Genomic DNA, 19,952 nt, shown 5'->3' with positions numbered 1-19,952 from the left:
CAAAACTAATACACTCTAGCTTTCCTGACTTCATTAAGATCTTTCAAAAAAATGGTGGTGTCAGCCAATTGTTAACACTTTACCTCTTTATCTTCTGAATACCCCTAAAGCTAACCTTATTGAAGTGCAATAACTTGTGTGACAAATAAGGAGAAATTTGGCATACTTTGGGCATTCCGAGCTTAATGTCGAATCTCTGTGAAGTTCCATGGGATCATTTAACAGAGCTGTTACTATTATTGTAAAGTGTCTTAACTACACTTTGAAAATATTGACAAAAAATAAAGCTATCTTCCATTGTAATGAGTGTGCTGAGAGTCGGAAAGCAAGTTCAGGGAGTAAGTGTTTTAATAAATAAAAGCACCAATGAACACAAAAAACAAACAACGCACCAACATGAAAACAGAATCAATAACACCCAAGGAAAGAACCAAGGGGAGTGACAGGTATAGCAAAGATAATCAAGGAGGTGATGGAGTCCAGGTGAGTGTCATGAGGCGCAGGTGCGTGAGACGATGGTGACAGGTGTGCGGGATAATCAGCAGCCTGATGACCTAGAGGCCAGAAAGGGAGTATACGTGACATCCATAACGTGCTCATTGTATAGTCTGTCAAGACCAATAATAGTCAAATATTATTACATATACTGTATGTCTTTATATATATTTTTCCCTTATTTAACTAGGCAAGTCAGTTAATAACAAATTATGATTTACAATGACGGCCTACCAAAAGGCAAAAGGCCTCCTGCGGGTATGGGGGTTGTGATTAAAAAATATAACATTTAATAAAAATATCGGACACACATCATGACAAGAGAGACACCACAACACTACATAAAGAGAGACCTAAAGACAACAACATAGCATGCCTGACCTTCAGAAAACCAGACTGGGTATCATCAATGATTTGGTCAAAACCTTTTTTTAAGTCTTTCTGCAAATATAGATGCAAGTAGCTTTCCATCATTGTTCATTAACGTGATTGGTCTCCAATTTTCTAACATCATAGGATCTTTGGTTTGGGGCTTACAGAAAATAGGCATTGAATAGGCATTGTGTCATAGAAACAGGCAGGACCCCTAAATCATTTGCTTCCTTAAAAACATTAAATATAAATTCAACAATGTCCTCCTGAAAATATGCATCGAATTTACAAATAAAGCCATCATTCCCTGGAGATTTGTCCTCTTTTAACTTGCTGATACATTTAAAAAAAATTAATGAATAGAAATAAATACATCACAAGACTTTTGGAAGTCTTCATCTGTGAATTTTGCATAGTCTTTGACAGTGTCTGGAAAGGCAGATATGTCACTAGTAGGACAGGCATTGCTGGTGTAAAGATAACCATAGATTTCTGAAACATATTTTGAAATATCTTTGGGGTTTTCATTTTCTTTGCCATCTATATTATGCTTCTGAACAGAGGTAAATTCAGTTTTTTTTTCACCTTCCTCCCACCATCTTGATCTGACAAATGCCCCATTTGCTCTTCCTTCATACATTGTTCCATTTCTAGTTGTAAAGAAAATAACTGACCCTTCCCTTCTTCATCAAGGACCTCCATTGAGATTAGATAATTTATTTCCATAATAAGTTTATATTCCCTCAAAAAAAAAAAATTCAGCCATTTCTTTAAATCTCTTCATGGCTGTTTATCTTATTTCATACTTCATTAATTCCCAATATATTCCATAAGTCTTAAATAGTTGGGCTTTCCTACAATTTTCCTTCATAATATTATCTTTGGCATCCATCTTGAAATTATCATCTGCCAACAGTCTACTATTGAGTTTTCAAATAACTCAGATTCAATGTATTAACTTCAGAGCCATTAATGTTTAAAGATAAGAATATAACTTTATGATCAGTAAGAATTGATGGTTCAATGGATACTTTGACTACAGTGTTATCTGATTAATTAGAAATCAACCAGAAGTCAATTCTTGACTGTCTGGTCATGTCCTTGTTACTCCAAGTGAAGTCCCTTTTATCAGGATATTTAGATCTCCAAATATTGACTAATCCAAGACCAAGACAGGTTATTAAACTCAGGATTAACAATGCTGGATCTGTTAGGAGGGTGATATCTGTCAATCATCACATTAGATACAGAAATAAAATATCCATCTTAGATAATTTTGATATCCTGAAATACACCTATAACTCTATTAATCTATTCTTGAAATAATATCCTGTTGTTTTGTTTGTTGTTGGATGCATATATATTCCCTAATAAAAAAATGTCACGTTTCAAATTCGCTGTTAAAATTAACCAACATCCAGAGTGGTGAGTCTTACTACTTTAAATGCACCTCTTAAAACTGCTACACCTGCAGAGTGGTTGTTGCCATATGATAACCAGATATCGTTATCCCATAGATTTTTCCAAAAAGATAGATGGGAAGAACAAGCATGAGTCTCTTGTAGAAAGTAAAAGTCTGCATTAAACTGTTTGCAATACAGGAAAATAGCCTTATGCTTGAGTACATTACGAATACCCCCGACATGAATTGAACGAAGAGATAAAGACAAACCTCCACCAACAACCTTGTTATGCTAATATAAGCTTTTCCTAAGGATATGTAACTCAAAATGATTTCCATCCCATTATTAACCCCTCCAACAAAAAAACGAAGAAATACTGGTCATAAAGTTAACAAATTATTCTTCCTCCCACAAGGGGGAGACATTGTGTAGACCTTACAATAAGCAGTTATTCACCCATAGTGTTTAGTTTACCAGTTTTAGGGTCAGCCTTTTCTCATTCAAGTGTTTTGTGTAAATGTTTTACAATGAAAGGCTGCTTTTCACCTGGCAATTAGGCAGTGATTAGGCCTACCAGTTCTGTCCGAGTTAGACTCTGACTCACTCTCAAATGTTCTGATTCGGCCGCATTTCTTTCCCATCGATGATCACTCTTGCACTGACAAAAATGCTGTTTTCCCTGCCTTTCGAGCTGCAGCCACCATCGGCCACAGTTTCTCTCGTGTCACTTTGTCTGCTGAGGTCAGATCCTCCGTGAACCTCAATTTTCGCCTGATGAGGAACTCAGTTTTTCGCTCGCCTTCAGAGAAGATCCGTGTAGATCTGTTGATGAACCGGATGATGGTTGTCCTCGGTCTCTTGTCTTGATCCTTGAGTCTTCCCAAAGAATGAACGATATCCACATTTTCCTGAAGTTTGGCTTTTGACTAGGGAATGACAGCTCCACAGATGTCAACAACTCTGCATTTGATGTCCTCACCCGCCTGCTCTAGAATTCCAAGGAGCCTCAGGTTCCACCTGCGCTGGTATCTCTCCATCTCATTCATCTTTTGCTCGAGTTCAGTCACCTTTTTATTTTCCTGGCAAGTAACTTCCACTTTCTTCATGTCACTTTTGAGGGTTTTCACTTATACATAGATAAAGTCAACTGATTTTTATGGCCTCAATTTTCATTGTATTCTCCCTAAGCCATTTGCCCTTTTCACCTATCTTTGCTATCAAAAGCATCACAATATTGTTTCACATCTCAAGAAGTGACATACCCTATTGCCCTCTCATCTTTTTCCCCTGGGGCTTGATTGGAGTGCCGGGGTCGTAAGGTAACAGCCCGAGCTGGGGACTGGATGGGCGCCTTCGTTGTCCGTGCTCACAGAATTTATCACACATAGCAGTATTTCTCCTCTGTAGAGGAGTACCCAAAACCATTCCATCTTTTGCTGTTAATTGTCCATCTGATGATTTCTCCTCCATTTCTTTTCATTTGGTTTTGGAAGTTTACAGTTTTTGAGCTAGCTAGCTGATCTGGCTACCTAGTGTTGTCGCTAACTTAATAGTTTTAGAGGGGAATACATTTAAGAGAGTAATCAATTACTTTGGCCTTAGAAATGACCAAATGGTCATATTTGGGTGAGGAAATCCAATTATTCCTTCAGCTACACATCTGCACTGACCTCCATCTTGCGCGCACCCCAGTTCATTAGTTACCAGCCTCAGAAGTTGCAGCCCAAAAAATGCTTCGGAGTTCGAGTAACAGACCCATCTCAACATTAACTGTTCAGAGGAGACTGCATGAATCAGGCCTTCATGGTCAAATTGCTGCAAATAAACCACTACTAAAGGACACCAATAATAAGAAGAGACTTGCTTGCGCCAAGAACACGATCAATGGACATTAGAAAGGTGGAAATCTGTCCTTTGGTCTGAGGAGTCCAAATGTGAGATTTTTTTGCTATTTGACCAAGAAGGAGAGTGATGGAGTGCTGCATCAGATGTCCTGGCCTCCACAGTCACCTGACCTCAACCCAATTGAGATGGCTTGGGATGAGTTGGATTGCAGAGTGAAGGAAAAGCAGCCAACAAGTGCTCAGCATATGTGGGAACTCTTTCAAAACTGGAAAAGCATTCCAGGTGAAGTGGATTGAGAGAATGCCAAGAGTGTGCAAAGCTATCATCAAGGCAAAGGGTGGTTACTTTGAAGAATATAAATATATATTTTGATTTGTTTAACACTTTTTTGGTTACTACATGATTCCATATGTGTTATTTCATAGAATGTAGAAAATATTAAAATAGAAAAATAAAGAAAAACCCTGAAATGAGTAGGTGTACAAACTTTTGATTGGTACTGTGTATATATAAACAAAGTTTACATTCTACAAGTAAAAAATTATTAAATAAAAAATACACTTTTACTGTATCAACCACATGGTATGAGGTACTATTAATGGATGTTTCTTTGTGGATAAGAAAAACCTGCCTTCCTAGAGAAAGAAGAAAATACAGAAAACTCCCCACAATGATAATCAAAGATCGTTCTGTATAAGTGAGAAGTAGTTTGGGAAATTAAAGGGCTTCACAGAATGCTCCCATCTTAGTGACACATTGCTGTTGACATTGTCAGTCCCGACTTCAAACAAATTGGAAAAAAACATCCAAGCAAACTTCAGCTCCAGCTGACTGAGCAACAAGTTAGACTAGTAGTAATTTGGATAATACAGTACTGTACTAAACCCAGCATTATCGAAAAAGGTTTCAACAAAGTGCAAACAATTTATTGATAAGTGACATCTCACACCAGAGATACATGAACAGTGCTGTGCTTGTCATGAACACACACATTGTCAAATAAAATGCAGTCAATGATTGACAGTCATTACAGTACCAGGTGGGTGATGTACCTTGAGTTATAAGAGAAGGAAATGTCAGATAGAACCAGTCTCAGCGTCTGAATGATACCAGACATGACTAAGCCACCACTGGTGTAACCAGCAGCAACAAGCTCTTGCATGTCCTTGGTTTGCCCAACCTAGGTAATGACTTGTCGCTTGAAGAATGGCAGTGGGTAATACAAGACCCTCAACAAGGTTTTGTTCCAAAAATGTCCCTTCTACTCAATGTCAGGTCATAATGTACTTAACCATTGTCAAGGGGAAATGATCTCAACCTTGGTAAGGGGGTAACAATCTCTCTCTGGTAATGCCTCTGGAAATCCCCTGCCCCCATTTTGAATATAGGCCTTTCCTTCCTTCACCATTATTCACTTTGAAACATGGGGAAGCTTGACACAATTGCCATAATACATTCAGCCCACAAAATTCCAACATTACATCACTCCAAAGAGTTCCTGCATCCTCTACCATCTGGTTGCACAGTGTGACCAGACACAGTGTGACATTAGAGGTCAGTGCTATGAGTCTGATGTGGTCTCTGGCTGGAAGCTGTGACGGTCAGCAGGGGGGGCTCGATGTTCAGTTCCAGTCTTCGGTCCTACAGACTCTGCTCCCAGCATCGCTCGTAGAAGATGCTGAGGACACAGCGAGCCTGTCGGCCATTCCTCACAGCCCACGTCCCCAGGGACGTCACCAGGGATTCCAGACAACTGTGGAAGAGCCACAAGGAAACAGTCATGCCGAAATAATCACATTACTTTACAAATAAGAGACTGATGCCAATAGTTATTGTACAACAGAGAAGGAAGCATTTACAGCTGATGTTAATACTCAGACAATACCCCCTTTAAATTCATTATGAAACTTTCAGGAAATTCAGTTTCAGGAAGTATTTCATTTTCATACGCAATTTGATTTAAATTCTAAAAACCTACGAAGCAATGTGTCATTGACGGGACTGACAGTCCCACCTAATATTCTCGGAAATCCTAGCACTAGGTCAGGGGATCGTGTGGGATTCTCTTGGCTATTTTGAAAAGGGAGAAAGAAAAGTTCCGGGGAGGGTGCTCTTCAGACAGACAACTCCCAAAAAATCATGAATTTAGGTAGACGGGGCTTAAAAGGCGGGAATTGTGCTCATAAAAAAGAATCCCCTCGGAAACATGACAGAAGCGGACCCAATGCAGACGCAGATAGCTAGGCTAAGCCACAGCCGATACATAAGAGGTTATGGAGCACCATCCTCCCACTAAAAAATTGTCAACTACAGTACGCCCTCATAAATGTGTGTAGAGTGTATGGGGAGAGCTTTCCCACAAGCAATGACAAGCACCGTTTGTTTGTGGAAAATGTCAGCAGGCCCGACTACACTTTGTCATTAGAAATTAAGTCCGGGGCCTCCCAAGTGGCGCAGCGGTCTAAAGAACTATATCGCAGTGCTGGAGGCGTCACTAGAGACCCGGGTTCGATCCCGGGCTGTATCACAATCGGCCGTGATCGGGAGTCCCATAGGGCAGCGCACAATTGGCCCAGTGTCATCTGGGTTCGGGGAGGGTTTGGCTTACTTGGCTCATTGCACCTCGGTCATCAGTTGAACAGTGCTTTCTCTGACTCATTGGTGCGGTTGGGATAAGCGGGTGGGTGTCAAGAAGTGCGGTATGGAATATTGTTAACATTGTGGGAAGCAACAGTTAACTTAATAGTTATAAGATACTGTATCTAGCTGTCAAACATTTAGTTGTGAATTCCATACTGTACTTAGATCACCTGGCGCATACTGCACCAACAGTGAGGGACTCACAAGGTTCCGGTCCCTCATGTTGTGTTCTAGTAAGCAAACACCACGTGACATGTGACTGGGGACTACGCTAAGCTACATAAATATTGTAACAGGTGAAATGAAGAATGCAATGTTTTTTTTCTGCTAAAGTATCGCACAAGTTGGCTGCAGGTATTTATTTACTTAAAGTATCTACAAATATTCAACTGTATTAAAAAAAAATATATATAATATATATTAGTTTCAACGGCATTGATGGTGTTGAAAAACCATCCTGTGGCTTCTTCCAAATACCCCGATTTATGGTATACCGCCCAAGACTAGTATCATCCACATTATTGTAGAAGTGTTTAAAAACATATTCTATTCTTATTTACAATACAAGTGACGCCAAAATGACACAATACATTATTTATATATATATATATATATATATATATACCATTTAGCATACACCCCTCCAACCAGACATGCTTTATCTACTCATTTGCTGGATGCAGAGTTCAAGTGAAGGTCAAGCAAATCTTAGAGAAAGCAGACTGTATTGCAATCATCTCTGATGGGTGGTTGAATGTTCGTGGGCAAGGAATAATTAACTACATCATCTCCACCGCTCAACCAGTATTCTAGAAAAGCACTGACACAAGGGACAACAGACACACCGGTCTCTACATTGCAGATGAGCTGAAGGCAGTCATCAATGACCTTGGACCACAGAAGGTATTTGCACTGGTGATAGACAATGCTGTGAACAATGAAGGCTGCTTGATCTAAAGTGGAGTCCTACCCTCACATCACACCCATTGGCTGTGCTGCTCATGCATTGAATCTGCTCCCCAATGACATCATGGCACTGAAAACGATGGATACACTCTACAAGAGAGCCAATGAAATGGTTAGGTATGTGAAGGGTCATCTTCAGCAATCTACCTCACCAAGCAAAGTGAGAAGAATAAGAGCACCACATTGAAGCTGCCCAGCAACACCCGTTGGGGTGGTGTTGTCATGTTTGACAGTCTCCTGGAGGGGAAAGAGTCTCTCCAAGAAATGGCCATATCACAGACCCACCAAGAGGATCCTCCTGGATGATGTATTTTGGGAGAGAGTGGTAAGCAGCCTGAAACTCTTGAAACCTATAGCAGTAGCCATTGCACAAATTGAGGGAGACAATTCCATCCTGTCTGATGTTCAGACTCTGCTTGCAGATAGAAAATAGATCCGTACTGCTCTGCCCACTTCACTGTTGCTCCAAGCAAAGGAAACTGCTGTTCTGAAATACATCAAAAAGCATGAAGACTTCTGCCTGAAGCCCATACACGCTGCAGCGTACATGTTGAACCCCAAGTATGCTGGCAAGAGCATCCTGTCTGGATCAACAAGGCCTATGGTGTCATCACTACTGTGTCTTGCCACCTTGGCCTGGAGGAGAGCAAGGGTCTTGGCAGTCTGACGAAGTACACTTCCAAACAAGGGCTTTGGGATGGAGATGCAATATGGCAGTTGTGCCAACATATCTCAATCGGCCACCTGGTGGAAGGGACTTTGGATCTGAGGCTCTTTCCCCTGTTTCTTCCATCATCCTCCAAATCCCACCAACATCAGACATGGAAGCCTGAGAGGAAGACAACCAAAGCTTTAGTTTCTAGACTATCCAATGCAAAAAACATCTACATTTAAATGGTATTAATATTAATTTGCATATATTTCTGTTAATTCCCATATTCCCGTTAATTCCAACTGACAATTTACACCTCTGAATATTCCCCAAAATGTGCAACCTTAGTGCTACTTTAAAGAATCTCAATTTAAATACTTTTTGGTTACTACATGATTCCATATGTGTTATTTCAAAGTTTTGATGTCTTCCCTATTATTCTACAATGTAGAAAATAGTTTTACAGTAAAGAAAAACCCTGGAATGAGTAGGTGTGTCCAAAGTTTTGACAGGTATTTTTTCTTCTCCCCTTTTTCGTGATATGCAATTGCTAGTTACAGTCTTGTCTCATCACTGTAACTCCCGTAAGGACTCGGGAGAGGCGAAGGTCGAGAGCTGTGCGTCCCCCGAAACACAACCTCGCCAAGCTTCTTGACACAATGCACGCTTAACCCGGAAGCCAGCCTCACCAATGTGTTGGAGGAAACACCGTACACCTGGTGAACTTGTCAGTGTGCATGCGCCCAGTCCGCCACAGGAGTCTTAGACTGCTGCGCCACTCGGGAGGCCCATTGAATATCACTTTGAGCATGGTGAAGTTATTAATGACACAGTACACCCAGTCACAACAAAGATACAGGTGTCTTTCCTGCCGGACAGGAGTTCACCATGAGGCCAATGGTGACTTTAAAACAGTTACAGTGTTTTATGGTAGTTATAAGAGACAGCGGAGGATGGATCAACAACCTTGTAGTTACTCCAGAAAATGAACATAAATGACAGAGTGAAAAGAAGGAAGCCTGTACAGAATACAAATATTCCAAAACATGCACCCTGTTTGTAACAAGGCACTAAAGTAAAAGTGCAAACAATTTGGCAAAGAAATAAACTTTATAGCCGGAATAAAAAGCGTTATGTTTGGGGCAAATCCAACACAACACATCACTGAGTACCACTCTTCATATTTTCAAGCATGGTGGTGGCTGTATCATGTTATGGGTATGCTTGTCATCGGCAAGGACTAGGGAGTTTTGTTAGAATAAAAATTTACGGAATAAAGCTAAGCACAAGCAAAATCCTAGAGGAAAACCTGGTTCAGTCTGCTTTCCAACAGACACTGGGAGTCAAATTCACCTTTCAGCAGGACAATAACCTAAAACACAAAGCCAAATATACACTAGAGTTTCTTACCAAGACAATAATGAATGTTCCTGAGTGGCCTAGTTAGTTTTTTTTATTTAAATCTGCTACAAAATCTATGGCAAGATTTGAAAATGGCTGTCTAGCAATCATCAACAACCAACTTGACAGAGCTGTCAAGTGCACACATTGTACAATCCAGGTGTGCAAAGCTCTGTGACCTTACCAAGAAAATCTCACAGCTGTAATCGCTGCCAAAGGGTATTCTAACACTATCGACTCAGGGGTGTGAATACTTATGTAAATTAGATGTGTTTCATTTTCAACTAATGTTTTCACTTTGTCATTATGGGGTATTGTGTGTAGATGGGTAAGAAAAACATCTATTTAATCCATTTTGAATTCAGGCTGTAACAAAAAAATGTGAAATAAGTCATGAGGTACAGTTGAAGTCAGAAGTTTACATACACCTTAGCCAAATACATTTAAACTCAGTTTTTCACAATTCCTGACATGTAATGAAAATAGAAATTCCCTGTCTTATGTCAGTTAGGATCATCACTTTATTTTAAGAATGTGAAATGTCAGAATAATAGTAGAGAGAATGATTTCCTTCAGCTTTTATTTCTTTCATCACATTCCCAGTGGGTCAGAAGTTTACATACACTCAATTAGTGTTTGGTAGCACTGCCTTTAAATGGTTTAAATTGGGTCAAGTGTTTGGGTAGCCTTCCACAAGCTTCCCACAATAAGTTGGGTGAATTTTGGCCCATTCCTCCTGACAGAGCTGGTGTAACTGAGTCAGGTTTGTAGGCCTCCTTGCTCGTACACACTTTCTCAGTTCTTTCCACAAATTTTCTATAGGATTGAGGTCAGTGCTTTGTGATGGCCACTCCAATACCTTGACTTTGTTGTCATTAAGCCATTTTGAAACAACTTTGGAAGTATGCTTGGGGGTCATTGTCCATTCGGAAGACCCATTTGCGACCAAGCTTTAACTTCCTGACTGATGTCTTGAGATGTTGCTTCAATATATCCACATAATTTTCCTACCTCATGATGCCATCTATTTTGGGAAGTTGCACCAGTTCCTCCTGCAGCAAAGCATCCCCACAACATGATGCTGCCACCCCCGTGCTTCACGGTTGGGATGGTGTTCTTCGGCTTGCAAGCATCCCCCTTTTTCCTCCAAACATAACGATGGTCATTATGGCCAAACAGTTCTATTTTTGTTTCATCAGACCAGAGGACATTTCTCCAAAAAGTACAATCTTTATCTCTATGTGCTGTTGCAAACCATAGTCTGGCTTTTTTTATGGTGGTTTTGGAGCAGTGGCTTCTTCCTTGCTGAGCAGCCTTTCAGGTTATGTCGATATAGGACTCGTTTTACTGTGGATATAGATACTTTGTACCTGTTTCCTCCAACATCTTCACAAGGTCCTTTGCTGTTGTTCTGGGATAGATATGTACTTTTCACACTAAAGTACTTTCATATCTAGGAGACAGAACACATCTCGTTCCTGAGCGGTATGATGGCTGCGTGGTCCCATGGTGTTTATACTTGAGTACTAGTGTTTGTACAGATGAACATGGTACCTTCAGGCATTGGGAAATTGCTCCCAAGGATGAATCAGACTTGTGGAGGTCTACAAATTTCTTTTGAAGTCTTGGCTGACTTCTTTTGATTTTCCCATGATGTCAAGCAAAGAGGCACTGAGTTTGAAGGTCGGCCTTGAAATACATCCACAGGTACACCTCCAATTGACTCAAATGATGTCAATTAGCCTATCAGAAGCTTCTAAAGCCATGACATAATTTTCTGGAATTTTCCAAGCTGTTTAAAGGCACAGTCAATTTAGTGAATTATAAGTGAAATAATCTGTCTGTAAACAATTGTTGGAAAAATGATGTGCTAACCGACTTGCCAAAACAATAGTTTGTTAACAAGAAATTTGTGGTGGTTGAAAAACTAGTTTTAATGACTCCGACCTAAGTGTATGTAAACTTCCGATTTCAACTGTATAAATATAATAAGTCACTGTATGTACAAAAAGTGCTGTAATTTCTACATTTCTAAACGGTTCACCCGATATGGATGAAAATACTCTCAAATTAAAGCTGACTGTCTGCATTTTAATGGTGTGGTCATTGTATCTGGGGTAGAAAAAGGGAAAAAAAAGTACATCTTGGACAGATCCAATGTGGATAGCCTAATCCGTGGGCGCTCTCTAACACACCAATAGATGAAACCTACACACAAGAGTAGTAATGGACATGTATGTTCCCACAGAACTTAACCCAATCGTAGAGATGTGTATTTCAGGAATCAGGATGGACATAAACACTGAGTAGGACAGACAGCAGAGTTTGTGCCATACATTAGAATGGTATGGCCCTCAGGGTCTCCTCTTGTTCTGTCCCTGAGCGTAATGAGGGCCAGATGTCCTGTAGTCTCGCCGAGAACGGACCACCATGTCTACAATACATGGGGAACAGGGATCACAGTGACAAAAATATGGTCCTTTTTATTGAGAAAAATGCAGTGTAGTATGTTACACCAAAAGAGAAACTTAAGTTATTTCTCACCCTTTCGAATAATTTATATTTCAATTACTTGTTTTAAATCAAGCTTTTCATCTAATTTCACTCAGACTGTTTCACAGTTTTTGATCTTGTTTTACCAGACCTGGTAACAAAGGATCTATATGACACAGGAAAACCACTAAATAACCCTGCTTGGTATCGATTACTGAGTAATGAAACTTAATCACCTACTTTGAATTTTCAATGCAGACAGGAAAACGAAACAGGGAACACCCCACCCACACCAAACTCATTATGGATCAGTATTATGGTCGTTCCATGAAATAAGTGCCTTTTGCATCCCTTTGATATTAGAAATTGTGCACCAATATTGAATTTAAAAGCCTGTTATAATTTTTTCTATGAATAAAGAGTTATAGCATTATAGCAAATATAGCATTTTGACAAGTCCCCTCTAACTTCGAGGAACATTTTCATCCGCTTAAGTTTTCCACATCATTATAAAGCCCTAGTTATTTTGTTGCTTTGAGAAAGTACATTCTGATTATTATTATTTATTTAATGTGATTAGTTATTCATTTTAAGATAAAAAATCTGTCCCTTATTTTAAAGGTCAATCCTGTTACAAAAACTGAACTCTCGTTTTAATATGGTGAACCTATTCCTTTTAAAATATTTTTTTCAAAAGAAACATTGAACATCTAATAGTAATGTCCAGTGTAAAAGCAGGTGAGCTAGTTCTACTCTTTTTGTAAATTTTCTGGTGTTTTGTGGTGGAAAACTGAGTAGGCTGAGCATAACAAGTCAGCCAACCCTATTACCCATAGATAGGCAAGCTAGAAATATTTCAATTTCATTTTTTTCCATTCACTTGCCCCTCCCTGTTGTACACAATAAGCTTCCATTCCCCCTGTCACAAGGGGATTTATTGCTGATTTTCAGATGAACTTGTCAACCCTGTTACTTTACTTGGCACTTACTATGGTTATTTTTATTATTTTACCTCTTCTATTAAGTTGAACATGTGCTCTTTATGACAGAATATTAAAGTGGTGAAATCAAAAGTTTTTTTCCCCCACCAAAACATCTTAAAAGCACCAAATTGGTTGAAAAACCCATTGCCTGCTCTGGGGTTAATATCAGAGTCAAACAAAATGAGTACCATTATATTTAGCCAAACTCTTGGTACTATACACCTATGGCTTTGGTTAATAAGGAGTTTGTCAGTGCTAAATACTTTTGATGATGTCTAAAAACTTCCTACACATGTAAATGTCCATGTGAACATATCACAACTGGAAGTGGGCATCCTTCTCACCGTGTCTGTAGGGGTCCTGCAGGGCTGCCACCCTAGGGCCCACAGCCAGCAGTGCTTTCTGGATGACGTTGGTAGGGATGTGGCCCGGGTGGCTGTCTGCAGAGTCTGGACCACTATGCTGCTTCCAGACACACGGCTGTGGGGGAGAGCAAACACCATCAGACATGATAATGCAGAACACCTGACTCTGAAGCAGTCATTCATCCCATCCACAATGGCTCATCAATTATCACTGCTCAGATGGGGCCACTGGTAGTTTCCAGTGCTCTAGTTTACTGTCAAACAGTGATGAATTGTCCTAGTAAATGAGTAGTACATGAGACCAGCAAGGAAATTAGTGTGATGGGAATCTTGGAATGCATTTTGAGTTTCACATTAACTGTATGTTTACAAAGCACACATGACACAAAAAAGCATTTTACAAACAGGACATTATTATCAGTGTTGGGTAGTAGTGAACTATATGTAGTTCAACTAGTGATTTAACTAAATGTTGCAGTAGCTTAGTGGTAGTTGAACTAAATTCAAATCTAGGTAGTGTTTTCAGTAGTTAATACATTTTTTACTGTGTAACTTACTACTGGAACTGCACACTACTTTTTTGGCGAAAATAAAATATGGGTGAAGAAGGCAATAATTTCCTTTATTGTTCAGCATAGGACATGCCAAATTCCCACTTGAAACATATTATAAATTATGACCCCAAAGTAATCTGTCTTGCAATTTGTAGTCTGACATTTCAGATTCACATATGATAATTTTTCAAAGACTAGTCTCAGACTAGGACACTGACATTAGTATGATATGCTACGTTTGGTATGGTTACATAAGATAGGTTACTTAAAGCAAAAATGAAATGTCAAGCATGGTTGCGTGTTCTAATTTCATCAAGGAAAACGTCAACATTTTGGCTACTTTGCAACTACTTACCATGTTAGCTAAACGAATGGGGGAAAGAAATGTGAATTGTTTCCCTCTCAAGAAAGGGGTGCCATTGAAAGGAGTGATTACTGGGGTAGCAGTAAATGTAAAAGTTGACCAACTGAAGGGGAAGATTCCCGGTGTATGTGATGCTCGTCGCTTGGTGCGACGCAGACAGGTTGGCGAGAGTGGTGAAACAGAAGAGTCATTGTCTGTTCTTCTGAGTTTTGATGTTGAGTCTTTGCCCGACAAAGTGATGTTAGGATATATAAATGATCCTGTATGAGCTTTTGTGCTGAATACATTACGTTGTTACAGGTGTCCAGCTTATAGTCATGTGGCAGCAGTGTGTAGGAGGGAGGTTCCTAGGTGTGAGAACTGCAGACGGGCATGATACAAAGGGATGTGTAGCATTGGGGAATGTAGTGGTATGTGTTAATTGTAGGGGTGCCAATGGGGCTGGGGATCAGAAATGTCCGTGCGAGAGAGCCAGGTTGAGGTTTCCAGGGTTAGAGTAGTGCAGAAGTTGTCATATGCTGAGGCAGTGAAGAAAGTAGAGAAAGATGGGTCAAGGGGGAGGGATCCTGAGAGGAGTTGTGTGAGTAGTAGATCTGTACCAGTACAGAGGGATAGGCCAACAAGTGATATATGTTTCAGTAAGACTAGATTTTTAGCAATGGTTATCAACTGTACTGCAGGGATGGAACAGAAGTTGCAGAAAATTGAGGTTGTGCACTGGGACAGGTTAGCCCAATACAGAGGGGCTTCCTCTCTCCAAACCCTAGGGACCCCCACATTCACCCCCTCTGGCAATGACATTCCCCAAGCACCCACACCCAGGCACCGCAGACCAGGCTCCAGACAGCCCATCATTACAATACATTTCGAAAATGTAAAAAATAACAAATGTATAATTAGCTAACTAGCTACAGTGCAGACTAACTCAAATGAGATGCTAACGACGTAGCTAGTATGCTATCGAGCCAACTTTACATTCTCTTTAGCTAGCTAGCTAAGTGAATTAAATATCACCAGCTACCTAACTTGATATTAGCTCGCTATCTTGATGTATTTATCATTGTAAAAAACGTTTTATTTAAACTTCAAATGCATTTTTAGGTCGCTACCTAACAGCCATGGAGGAGGGTGAAGGGATAGCAGCCCCAACTGTCAAAGTGAGAGTAGGCTATTCTGGATAAGGCAGGTACTTTTGTGTGGTTCCTGTCCCTAGAAGTGAGGACAGAGATGATGGTAACATAATATTCAGTGCTGTCTAATTTGAGTATTATGAAGTCTGTTTCTTGTGATGTTTCATGTCCTCTGATACAGAGAGCTGTGAAAGCTACACATGCACATATGTGTGCACATACATCTATCTATCCAATGTTATCATTATTTGTTATAAAATATATTATACTTTAGTAATCCACAATGGCCTGATGATGTAAGTCTAATGACATTTCTTCCATATTCCTACAGATACCTTGCAATTGGAGATTCCTTCAAAACGATTGCCTACAGTTACTGGGTAGGGCACTGCAAGGTTGGGTGACCAGGGCCATCTGGGACTGCCTCCTGGGGGAATTCAGTTGGGTGAAGGCTACCTGTGTCCTGCATAACTTAATGAGGATGGACACGAGGACCAGCAGTGGATCTGTAGCTCGCAGTCGTGTGCCAGAGGAGAGGTCTGCTGCTCTGCAGGATATTTCAAGGATGGGGGGCCAACAACGCAGCACGGGAGGCAATCCGTGTGCGGGAGATCTTCACTTCCTACTTCTTCAGAGGGTGCTGGACACTGGCAACACCATAGACTACACTGTGCGCAACCAAAGGCTCTTTTTAAGAGCCATCCACATTGCAATAAGAGTATTCTCATATTTTACTTAGCTATGTCAACTGCAGTTATTCAATTCCCAATTTCTCTCCCTTTGATTTCTACTTCTCAGGTAAGGGTGCTGTCTGTATAAAAACAAAACAGGCTCTTTTTAAGTCACCCATATTGAAAAAAATGTAAAACAATTAGACACCCTATAACACACACCTACACACTCTTGTATCAATCGGATTGATGGATTGTTGTACAGATAGCAGGCTCAGGTGTAACTTTGGCTCCTTTCACCTTCAAAGAATAGGCAAAAGGACCAACCATGGAGAATAACTACGCTATATTGTTTGTTCTCGTGTGTCTGCATGTTTTTCAGTATAAAGTACTAGAGTGGACACCAGGTGAGGCCACATACAGATTCCTGTTGAACGCTGTCTCTTTAAACTACCTTATTTTCTCAATAAGTCACACCTTCACTTCATCCCTCTCCTCCCTTCTCCCTAAATCCTCTAGGTTATATCAGCTGTGTCGGTGAACACCTCCCGCATCTGAACTGGCTACATACAGAGCACAGCATGATGAGAGGTAAAAGGTCACTTGGTCAGGTCAACAGGAAGTGTTATGCTTAACATTGAAATACAGATAGAGATGTAGTAGTCCCAGAGTTAATGATACAAGGTCAGTTTAGCATGTCACCTCCTTATGATGACTGATAGTGTTAGAATAAAACAAAAAACACAAGGCTTAATAATGCGATCTCGCTCTTTATTTGCCAAGGTAGAGTACATGATCAGTGAATATATTAAAATTACAGGCTACAATGTGGGGATCTAATGCTTGGTAATAACTACATGTATTTACAACTTGCATCCTTGGCACAATAAAGTTATTTTATACTCTATCCAAAGGCTTTATTAATGCCATTAATGTTTTAAGTCGATACAACCGGCTATGATAGCTAGGTTCTGGCCTAATATTTAAGGTTCCCTCCACAGATCAGCTACATAGCTAGCTATACAGGTATTTTTTTATCCTCCACTACACAATAAGCAAGAAAATAGTAAGCTACGTTACTCCAGCTGCATTGCATGGCAAATATCAGCAAGGCAAGCTTCCAAAATTATACATTAAAATTAGCAGTAAATGCTTAAGCTAGCTAGATTCTTTACATCCACTGTTTCACAAGACTACAGCCTGGTTTGCTGGTTCTCTCAGGAGTCCGTAAAACATTAAACACTAATTACAATTCTATGTAGCCAGTTCAGATGCAGGAGGGGTTCACTGACACAGCTGATATAACCTAGAGGATTTGTGGAGAAGAGGAGAAAGGGATGAAGTGGAGAGAGACTGATTGTGAAAATAAGGTAGTTAAACACAGTGTTGAACAGTAATCTGTGTGTGTGGCCTCACCTGGTGTCCACACCACACTAAGCGGCTGCAGAGTACTTTATGCTGAAAAACATGAACGGACACACGAGGACAAACAATATAGCGTAGTTATAGAAATAATGAAGTGTCTTGCTATTCTCCATGGTTGGCCATCTTGCCTATTCTTTCAAGGTGGAAGGAGCCAGTTATACACCTGAGCAACACAATCAATCAATCAGATTGATACATGTGTGTAGGTGTGGGTTATAGAGTGTCTAATTGTTCTACATATTTTCAATATGAGTGATTTGAAATGGCTGTTTTATTTTTGTACAGACATCACACCCTTACCTAAACAGCACCCTCACCTGAGAAGTAGAAATCAAAGGGAGAGAAACTGGGAATTGAATAACTGCAGTAAGTAAATGGAAGAACACTGTTATTGCAATGTGAATGACTCTTAAAAGAGCATTTGGTTGTGCATAGTCTATGGAGTTGCCAGGGAACAGCACCCTCTTCGAAGAAGTAGGAGGTGAAGATCTCAGTCTTGCTGCGTTGCCGGACCCCATCCTTGAAACATCCTGCAGAGCCTCGTGTCCATCCTCATTAAGTTATTTTGTTAGTGAACCTTTATTTAACTAGGCAAGCCAGTTAAGAATAAATTATTATTTATAATGATGGCCTAGGAACAGTGGGTAACTGCCTTGTTCAGGGGCAGCACGAGGGATTTGATCTAGCAACCTTTTGGTTACTGGTCCAATGCTCTAACCACTAGGCTACCTGCCACCCCAAAGTTATACAGGACACAGGTAGCCTTCACCCAACTGAATTCCTCCAGCAGGCAGTCCTAGATGGCCCTGGTCACCCATCCTTGCAGTGCCCTACACGTTAACTGTAGGCAATCGTTTTGAAGGAATCTCCAGTTACAAAGCATCTGTAGGAATATGGAAGACAATCTAATTATTAGACTTTTACATCACCAGATCATTGTGAATTACTAAAGTATAACATTCCTGATAACAAATCATGATAACATTGGATAGATAGATCCATGGGCACACATATGTAGCATGTGACAATAACAGGATCATATTAAGGATAGCATCACAAATGAATACATAAGTACCACTTGAAGCTTGATGATGAGTTGATCATTTGAATCAGCTGTGCAGTGCTAAGGCAAAAACAAATATGTGCACCCCTTTGAGTCCCCAGGAACCACTGCTCTTCATTGGGACCTCTTCATATGTAGACAGGTTTCACAGCTCTTTATTTGAGGACAAAAAACCTCACAAGAAACAGACTTCATTATAGTCAAATTACATAGCACCGAATATTGTTAATATTATCTCCATCCTCACTTCTAGGGACAGGAACCACACAAAAGTACCTGCCCTATCCAGAATAGCCTACTCTCTCACTGACAGTTGGCCAGGTCGCAGTTGTAAATGAGAACTTGTTCTCAATTAGCCTACGTGGTTAAATAAAGGTGAAATAAAATTTTAAAAATTCGGGCTGCTATCCTATCACCCTCCTCCATGGCTGTTAACTAGCTAACGTTACCTACAAATGCATTTGGAGTTTATCACTGTAAAAAACACATCAAGATAGCTAACTATATGAAGTTAGGCAGATGGTGAGATTTAATTCACTTAGCTAGCTATCTAGAGTATTTGAAGTTGGCTAGACAGCTAGCTAGCCAACTAAGTTAGCTCATTTAGCAGCTCATGAGTTAGCCTGCACTACAGCTAACGTTAGTTAGCTAATAATACGTCTTTTTTTTCCTTCTTCATTTTCGAGATGTATTTACTTACTTGAACAGGTTCTCCCAGCCATGTGGACAATTGGAAATAGGGCAGTAAAGTTTGTTTGTCCCCAGAGCGTTTTAGAGGATAATTACTATTTAACTATGTACCCATTTCATAACCAGACCTTCATACAAGTTACCAACACGCCTACAAGCCAGTCACAATATGGGCGCAGCAATTTACTGCTATCTAGTGTACAGTCACCGTAATAAGTCACGTGAGCTGGTGTTGCAAAGCAACAGAAAAAGTACAGCACAAAAAGCTGTAGTACATTGGGCCTTAATTTGGTAAGTACAACACTTCCTTATTTTTTGTAGGTTGGATGAATGGCCATGATATTGGGACTCGCTCACCCCGAAAACCTTTTCAGTATGCAGGTAGTGCACTGCTGAGAAGAAAGTCAACGTTAACGTTATGCCACTGGCAGAGAAAGTCA

General features: G+C 40.2%; 2 protein-coding genes across 13 annotated transcripts in view; one reads left to right on the top strand and one right to left on the bottom strand.

Moving 5' to 3' along the window:
• Window positions 1-5,019: 5,019 nt before the first annotated feature.
• LOC112230970 (ubiquinone biosynthesis protein COQ4 homolog, mitochondrial) overlaps window positions 5,020-19,952 on the bottom strand; it is a 20,384-nt gene continuing 5,451 nt past the window's right edge. For 2 of the 11 annotated variants that reach the window (XR_002950398.2, XM_024397423.2), the window contains exons 2-3: window positions 13,595-13,730; window positions 5,020-5,868 (exon numbers count right to left, since the gene is read on the bottom strand). Coding sequence is in view for 3 of the 11 variants with exons in the window: in XM_024397423.2 (XP_024253191.1) it covers window positions 5,677-5,868; window positions 13,595-13,730 (328 nt within the window). In the remaining 8 variants the exon portion in view is untranslated. Of the gene's footprint in view, window positions 5,869-8,338; window positions 8,551-12,110; window positions 12,209-13,594; window positions 13,731-14,524; window positions 15,000-17,084; window positions 18,997-19,522; window positions 19,701-19,952 lie in introns of those variants that run through there. The other 9 variants (XR_006080720.1, XR_002950395.2, XR_002950397.2 and 6 more) reach the window with 9 other exon arrangements.
• Window positions 19,720-19,952, top strand: part of LOC112230971 (TNF receptor-associated factor 2-like) — a 22,934-nt gene continuing 22,701 nt past the window's right edge. For both annotated transcript variants that reach the window (XM_042311600.1, XM_042311599.1), the window contains exon 1: window positions 19,720-19,803. The gene's annotated coding sequence lies outside the window, so the exon portion shown is untranslated. The remainder of the gene's footprint in view (window positions 19,804-19,952) is intronic.

Source organism: Oncorhynchus tshawytscha, linkage group LG33, assembly GCF_018296145.1.
Source record: "Oncorhynchus tshawytscha isolate Ot180627B linkage group LG33, Otsh_v2.0, whole genome shotgun sequence".
NCBI classification, from domain to species: domain Eukaryota; kingdom Metazoa; phylum Chordata; class Actinopteri; order Salmoniformes; family Salmonidae; genus Oncorhynchus; species Oncorhynchus tshawytscha.
Note: the sequence above shows the minus strand (reverse complement) of the source record. Positions and strands in the feature narration are given on the sequence as shown.